This window comes from Cariama cristata, unplaced genomic scaffold (genome assembly GCF_000690535.1).
Source record: "Cariama cristata isolate BGI_N322 unplaced genomic scaffold, ASM69053v1 scaffold8900, whole genome shotgun sequence".
Taxonomy (NCBI): Eukaryota; Metazoa; Chordata; class Aves; order Cariamiformes; family Cariamidae; genus Cariama; species Cariama cristata.
In genome coordinates, this window is record NW_009594050.1 from 1 (window position 1) to 13,895 (window position 13,895).

General features: G+C 40.3%; 1 protein-coding gene across 1 annotated transcript; it reads left to right on the top strand.

The window, feature by feature from the left end:
- The first annotated feature begins 258 nt into the window (after positions 1 to 258).
- On the top strand, positions 259 to 10,502 carry ERI1 (exoribonuclease 1). Its single transcript, XM_009696473.1, has 7 exons — positions 259 to 276; positions 486 to 661; positions 3,074 to 3,284; positions 4,643 to 4,726; positions 5,385 to 5,494; positions 7,809 to 7,923; positions 10,003 to 10,502. The coding sequence occupies exons 1-7, from the start codon at positions 259 to 261 to the stop codon at positions 10,243 to 10,245; spliced, it is 957 nt and encodes a 318-aa protein (XP_009694775.1). The 3' UTR covers positions 10,246 to 10,502.
- The last annotated feature ends 3,393 nt before the right edge of the window (positions 10,503 to 13,895 follow it).

Sequence of the window (13,895 nt, forward strand, 5' to 3'; positions counted from 1 at the left end):
CCGTCTGCTCGCCCCACAGAGCCTGCGAGTAACCCTTTAGAGTCGAAGTGCCTTTCCTTATTTCCTCGTACTTTATTGTGTTATTTCTTTTACGCACGCTGGACATCTGTCCGTGTGCCTCAGTCAGTGTAGATCCTGGTTAATTAAGGTGTCGAGAGAAATCTCTTGGTGCTGGTCCAGGTTTTGCCAACTCAAGCCGGAGAACTAACTGTTGAAATCAGACGTGTGTTCACTTTTGTCTTGGAGCTGCTGTTTTTCATGACTTCAGACACGTGTGTTAGTATCCCTTTATTCTGTTGGTTTTTGGGAAAATGGTGTTTCAGAGCAGGCTTCAGTATTGATTTTCTTTTCTGTCTATAAGCTAGTTCACTCAGATTGGTCACGAGTGAAACAGTGGGATGTTTTACTGCATTTTGGTGCCAAAACGATGTGTAAATTTCAATTGGTTGTGACCTTAATGACCGTCGGATTTTTATTTCTTCTAGGGTAGGCAGCATTGTAGGATCAGTGATCAAGAAAATAATGGGAAAAACTCAACTGCCAGTTCGAATGACTTCAGTGATCCGGTTTACAAAGAAATTGCTATAACCAATGGTTATATCAACAGAATGACCAGAGATGAGCTCAGAAGTAAACTTGCAGAGTTCAAGCTTGAAACCAGGTTAGGCTGATTTGTAAACCTTTTGATTTATCTTCGAGAGCAGTAGAGCCGTAAGGAATGATTATCTTAAAGTTTAAAAACACACCACAAAGCAAAAAGCAGACATGCCACCAGACGCTAGTTGTTTTATGTGCGATCTTGATGCATCTTTTGTTGTAGGATTAGTACATGTGATAATGTGTTATCGGAAACGTGTGTTCTCAACTGGTAACACAAAGAAATGAAAGACTATGTAACTGTAGGGTGCTTCTCAACACGTGTTTGGTCAAGGGGGAAAGAAGAGCTGCAGGGGTTCTCGGGTGGTGGTGCAGACCTTCAGCATATAGAAACTCGATTCAAAACATACATATTTTCATTTACTGTACCCACTACAGATCCCAGACTGGCTAGAACCTCTGTGGTAATAGAGCTCAGAATTTAATTAGTGCAGAGGACAGGTACCTTTAAATGGATAGTTTGCTAATCTGAATAGATAGAATAACGTGAGTAGGTCAATGGGTTATGGACTGGATTTGTGCTCTCTGAGGAGGAGGAAGGGGCTAGGAATATAGAAAGTGGTTCCTGCTCTGTTGGAAATGACCTGCAAGACCCTTTGATATTGCTGTGGCCAGACAAATTTGAGATGTTAAGAAAGTGGTCAGCTGGGAAAAACAAGGTGTATTGTTTCTATTGGCAGCAGTAGTGAGGAAGTAGTGGTGGTGGGGGGGGAGTTAACAAAATGAGAAGCTACTGCTCTGGAGGAAGAGGGAATATGAAAGGTGAGATGGAATCTGAAAGGAGAAGTTTAGCTTTCTAGAGAAGACGATGACTGTAGGGGAGAGGATGTTCAGGGGGGGAAATATGGAAGGAAGAGAGATTCACTTAAACAGAATAAAAGAAAAAAAATGGTGTAGGTGGGAAGTGCAGCCTGCCACCTCCACCTTGTCTGTCTGCAGATGTTCTGGCTGCATTTTTGTTTTTAATTCCTCCTTCAGTTAGATGAATTTAGCTCCTCAGGAGGAAAAAATTTTATCAGCACCCGATAAATCTTTTTGGTAAAACAGGTTAGATTTGTACAGCAATTCAGCAGTTACTCTGATTTAAAAATAAAAAGCAGAATTCAAATAGTAGATGATGTGTTTGTGGTTTCCTCCTAGGTTATTAATTTTCTGTTTGTGTTTTTTATTCAGTTGTAAATGCAGAAAGCTTTAAACCTTTCTTTTAGCTAGGCTGTACTTCTATTGGCAATATGTTCAATTAAGTTGGTCAGAATACATCTTACATGTAAAGAAATAGTGCATCGCCTCTAATGTAGTGAACTGGGCAGATTGCCACACCCCACCCTTTCCCTTGGGGTTATTTTGATAGCAGATCATCTCCTCTTTCAACTTCTTTTACAGGTTTGATGAAGAAAAAGGTAATTTTCTCCTCCATCAACTCCCATATTGTCTCAACTTTGAATGAACTGGTCATTGAATTAAACTAGATTAATAAACCAGGGTGAAAAAGCGTTATCTGTGTTTGCAGAAGAAGCTGATGTTCTCAAATGCAGGTTTAGTAGTCTGATTACAGTTTTGCCTTGTGGATCAGTGGGCTGCTTTTCTAATAATACTGCTTGCTACTAGTAGCTCTTACGGCTTCTGTGATTTCATTTGCAATGTGTAATTTTAGAAATAACTTCCTTCAAAGAGTAAATTATCCTTGTTTATTCAGCTCTGGTTTGGTACGTGGCAGTTCTGGCACCTGCACTTGCATATTACAATGTTTGTATTAAAAAGACATAGTAAGTAACTTTAATTGCTTGCAACTGTGAATTTATGTTAGCCACAAACCTCCTGAAAAGCAGGATCTTGACCAGGAAGTTTTTCTGACAACTGAAATCTCGAGTACTTTATTTTAATCGAATTACTCAAGCTCAGTTTTAGATTTAAATTGAGACGAATTTAAAATGTAGGCATTTTCGCTGTATTCTGCATCTGGATCTGTGCCACTCATGCAGAAATACCTGGGGCATCGGTCACTTCAGGCAGAGGGCACAGGGAAATAGGAGTGAAGCAGTACTGCTTCCAGGGCCAGAGGTCGTCTAGGAGCAATCTGCAAAGACTTGGGCTTTCCAAAGGCTTCGGCTACTGAGTCTTGCCGAACTGGAGGTGGCTGCAGAGTGACTCTGCGCTGTGTTTCCCAGTCTGTCCCCAAATACTGATACTATCTAGATGTGTTAGTTGTCGGGCAGTATCACAGCCTCTGCGTTATCCCAGATAATGGAGCATTAACTGTATGATAAAGTTGAATTCAGACTTGATAAGTGCTGGTGTTCAAAATGAGGTTAATAAATGATGAACTTTCAAATGTTAAATATAGTTTCAGTTCTACAGTGGTGAAATAATTAATTATTTGAGAGTGTGATCTTTGTCACTTTCCTTACCTCTTTAGAGGAGTGAAAGATGTACTGAAAAAGAGACTGAAAAACTATTACAAGAAGCAGAAGCTGATGCAGAAGGAACCCATTAACGGAGACAGCTGCTACGACTACATCTGTGTTGTTGACTTTGAAGCAACATGTGAAGAGGGAAACCCACCTGACTTCATACATGAAATAATTGAGTTTCCTATTGTCTTACTAAACACGCATACACTGGAAATAGTAAGTGATCTAATTACTGTGTCAGTATGCTGTTCGTCAATGTAACTTCTTTGCTTCAGAAAGTCTACAGTAGTTTCTAGGTAGATGTTGAACTTCAGTAAAAATAGCTCCCCTCCCTGACCTATCCTCTGTGCCTCCTACATACCAACAAAACTTTGTATTCTTAAAGCATCTGGAATAGATCATATTCCTGATGTTGACTCTCTCTATTAATATGAGGGACTTTCAGTTTCTCAGTCTTCCTCTCCCCCCCACCCTTCTTTCCCTGCTTTAAGATCCACAAGGCTATTTTTAGGACTCAAGGGATTCATTCAAAACAAGAATTCACAAATTCTGTGGTCCTCTGTGAGGCAATCTAGAAGAGACTAATGCAGAGGTCTAGAAAGTGAGGTTGAGTGGACTCTGCTTCTTGGATAGCTAGACTATTTCCACAACATACCTGACAGATTGACAGCTGTGTAACCTGATTTTAAACATACTTAGTAGGCATTTGGCAGCCTAAGTACTCTGTTCCAGTACAACTTTCTTTTAGGCAAAACTGCTTGCTGTCAAACTAAAACGGAGTGACTCGGTGAAACGAAGGAAGTGCACGCCCCGCTGACTAATGGTTCATTTATCAAGATCTTTGAAGAGGAGGAGGGTTTCCAGTAATCACTGACGTGCTACATCAGAGTGTAGCTGCCTGTATGACTAACTGCAGAAAGAGGATTGTGCAGATTACCAAGATTGTTTTGTTACTTTCAGAGTAGCAGCAAACAGTGTGGTTTTTTCCCCTGTCCAGAAGTTTTTGTATAGCAGCAGAGTTTTGAGGCTTTCTTTTTTCCATGCAACTTGCATGTAGTCTTCACTCTTGGACTGCTCGGTTTCCCAGAGTGAAGTCATTGTGTTTATCTCGGCCTGGCTGGCATCCAGAGGGGTATGACTTGCGTGCGGCCTCTGAGATGTGCAGCTGGTTGCCTGCCTTGAACTACAGGTGAACCTTTAGAGATACCACCTAAAAAACGTCAGGCTTTCTTCGTGCCTCTCACTTCTTTTTTCACTGCTCATGCTTTCCTTTTCCCAAATCCTCCCCTTTACTGCAACCTGTCCTTCTCCCCTCTTACGTCTCCATCCCTGCTCTTTGGTGCCTACTGACTGAGAGGAGGGACGTGTTCTGGTTAGGAAGCCGTCCATCCATCCCATCAGGAATCTCGCAGTGCCCAGTCAGGAGGTTCATGTTGGCTTGGGAGGTACGCGTACCTTTTTGCCTCCCGCAGGACAGGTAGCCGCTACTGCCTTTTGGCTATGGGCAAGCCAAAGAAGTTGCCTTGTGGGCTACATAGTGTGCTGCTGCTGAGCGTTTGATCCTCTTATTACAGGAAGATACCTTTCAGCAATACGTGAAGCCAGAGATTAATCCCAAGCTTTCAAACTTCTGCATCAGTCTGACAGGAATCACCCAGGTAATTTGCACTTTTGTTTGTTCAGGAAAAAGTATGAAAAAAAAGAGATGTGGTGTTGAAGTTTTCAGACTTGTAATCTTTCATGGTGATTTTTCTGTAAGGTTTATTCTCTTAATCCTTGTTTTTCCCCCCCTCTGAATTGTCACAGAATTGATTTCACTAAATTGGTCATTTAGGTATCTGTAAGGGGCTGGAGGGAAAAGCATTCACTTTCTAATCCATGTGTAGAAACTTAACCTTTAGCAGAGGAAAGCACCTTTTGAATTGCATCAATTCCTCTTCTAAGACTTTTATTGTAAAGGGTTTAGAGTCTTATGATGGCAGTGGCTTAGGATCAAGTGTCTTGAGCAGGAGCCTGGGAAACAAACTCCAAGGTTTTAATCTGAGTTCAACAGCTGACTAACCTTGTTACCTTTATAGATGCCATTTGGAGGTTGGCTCTCTTAGTGGTGCTTTTGGGGTCCTTTTTTTTTAGTACAAAAAAATCTGTCCAATTGGTTATTTTAACGTGCAATGTGTTTCTAAAGATTTTTGTGAAGCCAACTTAGCAAGTGTGTGATGTAGTGAGTGCCTGTATACCAATATAATTCTTACACTTCGTGCTGTTTTTTTTTTTTCTGAAAAAACATTCCTCACTTTTGTTTTTTGGTTCTCTTAGGACATTGTTGATAAAGCTGATACATTTCCTCAAGTTCTGCAGAATGTCGTAGAGTGGATGAGACAGCGAGAACTGGGAACAAAGTATAGCTATTCCATGTTGACAGATGGGTATGTTCTTACACAACCTTCAGCACCATCTAAAACTGCAAAACAGTGTTTAATCTTTGTGAGCGTATTGTTAAAGGTGGATCATAACACTGCCATTTTGCCATTTTATTATAATTTCAGTTTTTGGGAAAATCAGAAAAGCTGAACTAAACGATTTGAAATGAAGCTTAAATCCATTAGATGGCACTGTTTCTTTTCTAGCTTGCTTTATGCAACTAAATGATGTTGAATAGACTTTTTATCCTTTTTTGTTGTTGTAATTCTCCGTTTACATCTAGCTTTCATATAGCACGTAATACCTGAAAATAATGTTGTGCAATTTCAGTTCTAAGCAACTCCCATGCTCTCCGGAATCTGAGGTTTCAAAGATGTATGGTGGTTATGTTGTATCCTGTGTGTTTTAGTGTTACTGTTAATACAGCCTGCATATTTCACCAAAAAGCAATAATGGATTTTGCTCTCTATGGAACAAGGAAAAATGGCTAGCGCAGAAAGCTCTCTGCTCTGCCTTAGAGGACTGTGGCTCTACTGAGTCCCGCCTCTGACAAACTTTGCGTGTGAGGGACTGACCAGTCCTTGAACTGCCACCTGAACTTTGCTCTCTCACAAGGTCTGCCTGGAAAATCAAGTCCCCTAATGACTGCAAAGTGAAGATCTTGAGATCTAGATACATCTGTGATGCAGCGTTGTTCTTGTGATCTTAGCTTTGTTATCTGATGAAAGATACTGTTTGAGCCCTGTCTTACACAGCACTGGCCAGGGAATTTTTCTGTAGGTGATGCTTGCTTTTTAGCCGTGAAACGTTACTATTCTGTTAACATGTCTGTTTTTCTCCTTCTCTTGGAATGAAGGTTTTCAGTAGGACAGGGCGTTTTTAACATTAGCTGTGTTGGGGTGAATGATGCATTTTTGTGTTGCTGTGGCTGTTGTTTGCCTGGAGTGGGTCTTCTACTGTGCTGGATTAAAAAGGCAATCCTGTGCTGCTCTGTTAAAATGACCGTGTTGAACCAGAGAGAGAGGAACCCCGAAACAAAACTGGAGTTTATGAAAAAAGAGCAGGGAGGGTCTTAGTATGACTTCCTAACACTTCTGTCAAGTAAAACACAGACAAATATTCCAGTCTATAGTATGAGTGGTTTGAAAAGTAATGTATCATAGGAGATAAATGGATATGTAACACAAGCTTTTTTAACTAACCTAGCTTAGCGAGTGGGGATTTTTTTTTTTTACCCATGAGGCTGTTTTCTCAAAATTCATGAAGATTTGGATGACAGTTTTCTGGTGAAGAACCTGTGTCATTGAAATCTGGTTGTGTCCAATGTGAACAGTGAAGCCATTTAAAAGCTGTCACACAAGACTTGGGGTGTACAGTTTAGATCTGTATCCACCTTAAAAATAAGGAGTTAATGTAATCCAACTTTAGTTTAAGGAACTGTGGTAAATACTGCTCTTTGACTAATTTTTTACCGATGATTAAGTTTCTATCTTTGGAAGTGACAGTGAATTAAAAAAAAAGAAAATGCTAAAGCAAAACTGGCACAAGACGGGTTATATTACTTGGCCTAGAATATGTCTGGAATCCCCTCAGTGAAATTCCTCAAGGAAAATAGGTGCAGTGAAATCTTTGTCATATAGGTGAGATTGTGTAGACAGCTGCAAGGGAGTCGGAGGGGAAAGACTTCATTTTAGCTTGGGGCTTACAAACTTGTTGGGATGGCTTCCTTGAGGAAGGCGGGCTAGAAGTGCACGGGGTTATAGTTTCATCTTCTTTCCATAAAGGCCTGGTTTCTCTGAAAACTACGTGCAGTCGTTTCAGTAACTTATGTTAAGTAGAGAGACGCACGCATACCCAAGTAATCAGGAAAATTTAAGAAGACGAAAACTACGTGCAGTCTTGTTTCAGTAACTTACGTTAAGTAGAGAGACGCACGCGTACCCAAGTAATCAGGAAAATTTAAGAAGATTGCTTCTTCAAGGGCTATATAAGCATCCAGTTTATTGGCAGTTTTTGGAGCAGATGTGATAGGTGGAGAAGTCGGCATGCTATTTTTTTGTTTTAACCATCCTAGACCTGAAGCCATCCTAGTGAAGATCTTGTTCATGTCATTATTTGTTTTCCCCATGATTAACGAATTCATAGGAAAAAATTCTTTACTATGACTATAGCAAAAGAGCTTTTCCTAAGCTGTTTTCCTTCCACTGATCACCAAAGAAAAGACAGCTTTTTGTGCTACAGCTGTGCAATATGTGGAATGCAGGGCATCTGAGTTACGTATTACTAATGTTTTTCTCTTTTCTCTTTTGACTTTTTAAGATCTTGGGATATGAGTAAGTTTTTGAACATCCAGTGCCGTATTAGCCGTATCAAATACCCTTCTTTTGCCAAAAAGTGGATCAATATTCGCAAATCATATGGGAACTTCTATAAGGTTTGTACAGGTTGTTGTTTCTCTTGCGGGAAAACTTGGTTTAAAAGTCTAGCGTGTCCTGTTGTGCTTGTCATCTTTGCTTGTGTAGTATAAAATTATAGTACTTAAACTGGTTGCCTGGAGCGTGATTTTCAAATGTGCTTCATGCCCAGATCTCACTGTACTAGTTGAAGGTCATATAATCTACTTCATTTTGATTTTAATCTTGTTTTTAACAATCAAGAGATGCTCCACAAAGGATTGTCTAAAAATGTCATAGTGGTGCTCTTAGATCAAGTGTGTCTTGAAGTAGTTCAGCTGAAAAGACTCTGTTTTGATTTTTCAATTATTTTTTTCTGTTTTCCTGTAATATACTACAAAACTAATTTGCACCACTGCCCTCGGATATCTCAAATTCTGACACTGTAATGGGGACAGAGAAAGCTTTGGACTGTCTACAGTGACATCAAATTGTCAAGAGAAAAGTAATACCAAGTTCAGTGCTGGACCTTACTGCTGCCTTCTTTCAGTGTCAGATTGCCATAAAATGGGTTATTGGAGATTCTAGCAAATTCCTAGTCAGTCTACACTAAACCATTTGTTTGAATGTGATTTCAGCCTAGCTGACGATCTTCTCTTGAAGGGCTTTTTCATACAAAGTGTAACCTCTAGGAAAAAAAAGAAGAGGTTAACATTTAGTAAGAGAAGAGCTTTACTTTGTGCTGGGCGAATATTACAGGGTTACTCTGTTTCGCCCTCTGTTATTATGCCTTCTCTGCATGACCGTTTCTGCTGGGAACACGCTAGAACACAGAACAGTCTGGTTAATCCCATCAGGGTTAACCTAGACACACCTTTTTTTCTCCTTCTCTGTTGAGCAGTGAGTGCTTTTTCAACAAAGGCAATGAAGATTGTAACTTAGAAGGAATCAGTTTCTTTTTACTTCTTGTGAATTCTTTTTTTTTTTAATAAATGCAAACAGTTGTAGCATTTATAGTTGTTCATTGCTTCTGTTTAGCTATTGCTTTTTCATCAAAGGCAATGAAGATTGTAACTTGGAATCAGTTTCTTTTTACTTCTTGTGAATTCTTTTTTTTTAATAAATGCAAACAGTTGTAGCATTTATAGTTGTTCATTGCTTCTGTTTAGCTATTCTGTGCTGCTATCGAATCTGTTAAGTCATAGTAATAGATAAAATTAATGACAAGGGATGTATTGTAACTTTCTGTGGAATATCCCACAGCCTGCAGTATGTCTCCCCTGCCCAGTTTGTGGGTGTTGTTATTGGAGTTGCGTATTGCCGGGTTTTGGCAGCTGTGTTGTCACCATTCTGCCTTAGCTATTAAATCCGGTAGTGTGGTGCAATATCCTGGAACTTCTCGTGTCCTGTGTTCTCCCACCCCAACCGCCACCACCAAGACAGCAAACTGAAGTTTTCCTTTAAAGTTACCTCTTTTTTCTTTGACCTTTCCAAAGATCAAAAGTATATTTAGTAGTTAATCAAGAGAGGACTTGGGGCTTTTGCTGGTGTAGCACTGTGTGTGGTTAAGTCAGCGAAGCTTCCTTGTCTGTTCGTGCTGTCGGCCATCCATGTAAAGATGGGCTGCTATGGGTGCCGCTGGTCTGTTCCTGCGGTGTTTGGAGGTGTTCAGAAGCATGGTGTCAGTAAGAATCAGGAGCGTGGTGCTTCTTTAATTGCTTGGCATTTAAAAGGAAAACCAAAATCTGATTCCCTCTGTAATGCCACTTTGGGTGGTAATTCCTTTTTTGTAAGGCTTGTTGAACCTAGCTAGGCCATGGCTTCCACCGTTGCCAGTGCTGGCACACCTTGAGCTGGTGCTGGTAGTGGTGAGAGGCTCTTGACATTATGCTGAGTCTAGACAAGCTCATGTTGACTGTGTCTCCTCTGTAAAAATGAGAGTGTCTGTCTCACCAAGGTGCTTTGAAGTTAAATTGTTAGTGATCTGACAAAAGGCAACATGAAAGTGGTGCGTGACTTGAGTAGACTTAAAATCTGCATGTGTTTCTGCTGCGCTGTGTTAGATTAAAAAGACTTGGTACAGAATTGAATTCTTGAATGTGGTTCGCTTTCTCCATCAGGTTCCTAGGAACCAGACCAAGCTGACAATCATGCTTGAAAAGCTGGGCATGAATTATGATGGGAGACCTCACAGTGGACTTGATGACTCTAAAAACATCGCAAGGATAGCTATAAGGATGCTGCAGGATGGCTGTGAACTGCGAGTGAATGAGAGGATGCATGCGGGACAGCTGATGACAGTCTCCTCCTCAGCCCCCTTAGAGGGAGCCCCTGCTCCACAGATGCCCCGCTACAGGAACTAGCAGTTTGGGGGTTCTGCCGTAGGAGCTGCCCTCAGATCCCCGCTAAAGACTGTTAAGAGCTCATTCAACGGCCACCTCTGCCAAGCTATCTGCCGTGCAGAATCTGAAAGCACCTTAACTAATCATCTCTGTTGAAATAAAGAGGAGCGTGGAAGCTCTATGCTCAAGCATGTGTTACAGCATTGGCTTCTTTTTACACTGATGATTTTTTTTGTTGCTGTTTGCAACTTTTCTAGCAGTAAGGTTGATTTGCGGAATCCAGGCAAAGTCTTAAGCTTTTAAAAACATGTAATTGAAACACAGGCAAAGATGGATTGGGCCTGTGCGCTGCTGTTCCACCCCAGCCTGTGGGTGGTATTTGTTCACTGTGCCATACTGTAACGATACCTAGCATCTGGTTATTCGTTGCACACAATTAAGACATTGCTGGAAGAACTGAAATAGCAAGTGGTTGGGCTGGCCTTTCCTGATAAGGCACTCTTCTAAGAGTTCCTGCTGGTAATTTTTTTTTTTCTTCACAAAGTCTAGGAGAGATGGGAGCACATTCATCAGTTCTAAAGCAGTAGAGAAGTATTGTGTTGTTTGGCGGTTTTTTTCTTTAAGGGATATGTTTGTCTGCTTCCATATCAAGTAGATGGAAGAGCTGTGTATTGAATAAAAAAATCCATTAATGCAGTATGATAGTAATTTTTTTAACCTATATTTAAAAAGAAGGTTCTTCAGATTTTCACTTTGAGGATCGTATCTGCTATTCCCACTACACTCGTAGCTGTACTTCATTTAATACTGCTTTTAGACACTGTCAGCCGTTTGGATTTAAAAATGAGTGACATAAAAATAAGTTCAAAAGATGCCAGATCATCCGAATTTTATGCTATGTGGTTGTTACATAAAACAAAACAAGAAGTTTCTAGTTCATAGTCAAAGACACACTCAACTATTTTTGGTACCTTCCTGTGCCTCTGCCACCATGAAGCTATGCCTTTATCTCAAAATCTAACATTAGTAAAATAAACTAATTTTTTAGTAAAGGCCACATCTAATTGTTAACTTCTGCTTTCTTCCTAGGCCCCAGACAAGATGATACTCAAAGGCGGCCACAGTGTTAATTGGCTTTGTCTCCATGGGCTGTTATGAAACACAACATTAATGTGATCAGCTTTGCGTTAGAGTGGCTTGTTCTGAAAAGCAGAATGATGTATTTTGGTTGCTCTTAGTTTAAAAAAAAAAAAGTTAGTTTGGTAGCCCTGTGTTCTAATTCATTTATTCTTTCTGCCACTTACATTCAGGAACCAAAATAACCAGTTCATGATAAAGCTTTCTGGAGAACATTCCCTGCTTGGCTAATCCGACTCCCAGCTCCCCTTGCTCTTCTGGCTGTTAAAGAACATAAATGGAAATGCGAGAACTTTATTTTAAATCCATGCTAGAGCAGGAAGTATTGGTTAATTCTCGGTTGCTTTGCACGTCGGAAGGAAGCAGTTTTCTTTCCAGAGTCCCAGATTTGCACAGACACAACTGCTTTAGGATGATGTTGATTTTTTCTGAAAGTAAATACTTGTTCTATTTATAGAGTTTTATTGAACTTTGCAATTTCTTTCTGTAGCAATACTGGATCTGTTTTCAGACGGGTGAAATCCAAATCTCTGATATGCTTACTCTGAAAATACCATTTATTTGTCAGCCCATATTTTGTATGAATCATTAATTATATATTTACTTTTCACTATAGCAACCATAGTGTCCTCTTTTCTGAAGAACCATGGTAATTTCCTTTTTTTTTTTTGTCTCCGAGTTACTGGGGTGCAGGTTTCTATGATAAAATTGAGTCTAGCTCAGCAGATCTCCCCTTGGGATGCTGGCAGTGTCATAGACTTTGTCACGAGTCCTTTATTTACAGGTCTGTAGCCAGGCTCACAGTCCAATGAAAAACTTTAGTTGTTACAGATTATGCTACAGGTTTCATAAGTGAAGAGCTGTTGTAATTTTACATCATGTTTATTTTTGTTAAATAACTTCAAAAGGGTATTTTGAGATAAGGGCTAAATAATAATTGTTTACTGCTTGAGTAGTGTGGTTTGTTTTTTTTAATCAGTAAGTTGCAGAAATCAATAGAATCATTCCAGATACTCTCTTATCTAAGTTGGATTAATGTCAAACTCTAAGCTGTAACTATTTTCACAGAATGTTTGATTCTGTGATCTTGAGATGAAGTGAATTTTATCAATGCTTGTTGGCTTACTTGAAATGTAAACAAACTTACTAAAATAAGTTGGTATTTATTAACATGTCAGGTACTGAATTTACTCTATAAAGCATGAGATGACTTCAGCGGTCCTGGGGGTCTTGGTCTGAGCACGGCCCGTGATGAGTCTCCTCTGGTGGGCTGGCAACACTGCCGTGGCAAAGTGCGTTAAATCTCATGAATGTGACTGGTTCACAACACTCAAAGGGACACATTTTCTGGGATGCTTTCATACTAAAGGGGAAGGAGGCATTTGAGGGGAAAAAAAATAGGTGGTATGGTGACTTTTGTAGTGACGCTTGTATTCAGCCAAACAATGTTTTTTCAGGTTGATCTTGTTTGTTCATCCAGAGGAGCTTGCTACGTGCATCTCTGCTGTATGAATATTTTTATTTATTAGAGGAGTCATCCCACGCTGGAAAAATTCATTGACAACTGTGTAAGAAACAATCTGTTTTACGCAGAAAAAACCCACGCGGACATTATCCTGCTGATAGAGTAGGAGACCTTGTTTTGCTTTTGTTGTTGTTTTTTGTTTGTTCATTATTTCACGTTTCAGGAGCTGTACTTGAGCAATTCCACCACTACTGCAGACAGCCTTTGTAAAACACTAGCGAACTTTAAGCAAAGGAGTTGCAGACAAATTTCAACATCAGCCCTTTCAAGTAGGTTTCTTAATATGTATTTATATGAATGCGAGAGGGATTCACATAATATTGGGGTTGTGTTAGAGAGGGAAAAAGGTTTCTCAGGCAGGTTGAAGAGCAGTAACCTCTGTCTCGAGGAACAAATGCCCGAGCAAATGTCGCTAGCTGCATGGGGCAGGAGAGGTGACAACAGTTTGTAGCCTCCCCTCATCCTCCCAGTGAGGTACGGCTACGGGGACAAGCCTCAGCAGGTCAGTTGTCCATAGAAACTGCTCCTGTCCGTGCTTGTCTTTACTACAAGGTAATTTAATAATTTAGTTTCAGAAGGTAGGTGGTGTTTCCGTATTTTGTTGGAAATTAACATTGCAATGAGGAAGGGGCTGTTCTCAGCAGTGGAAATGAGCAAAAAACCCTCAGTTGACCTTGAGCCGAGTTTCTCGTGCCCTTGGAGAGCTCTCGGCGCTTCACTGCAGGCCTTCGCCGCTCATCAGTGACCTTGCAGAACTGGTGTGTTTTCACCACAGCTTTGCTAAAGCACAACTAATTTTTCTCACCCTACAGTTCCCAAGGCTGTTTTTTAAGTCCTCCCTTTCCCTTTTTTTCGTATTAGTGAACTTTTTCCTCCCCTGGAAAGAAGTTTGTTCTAGGTAAGATCTTTGTATGCTCTTTTTAATCTAGGGGAAAAAAAAACAGGCCCTTTGAAAAGAAATTGGAAGTCCTGCCTGTGGAAGATAGGCATCAAGAGACCCGGTTACTGA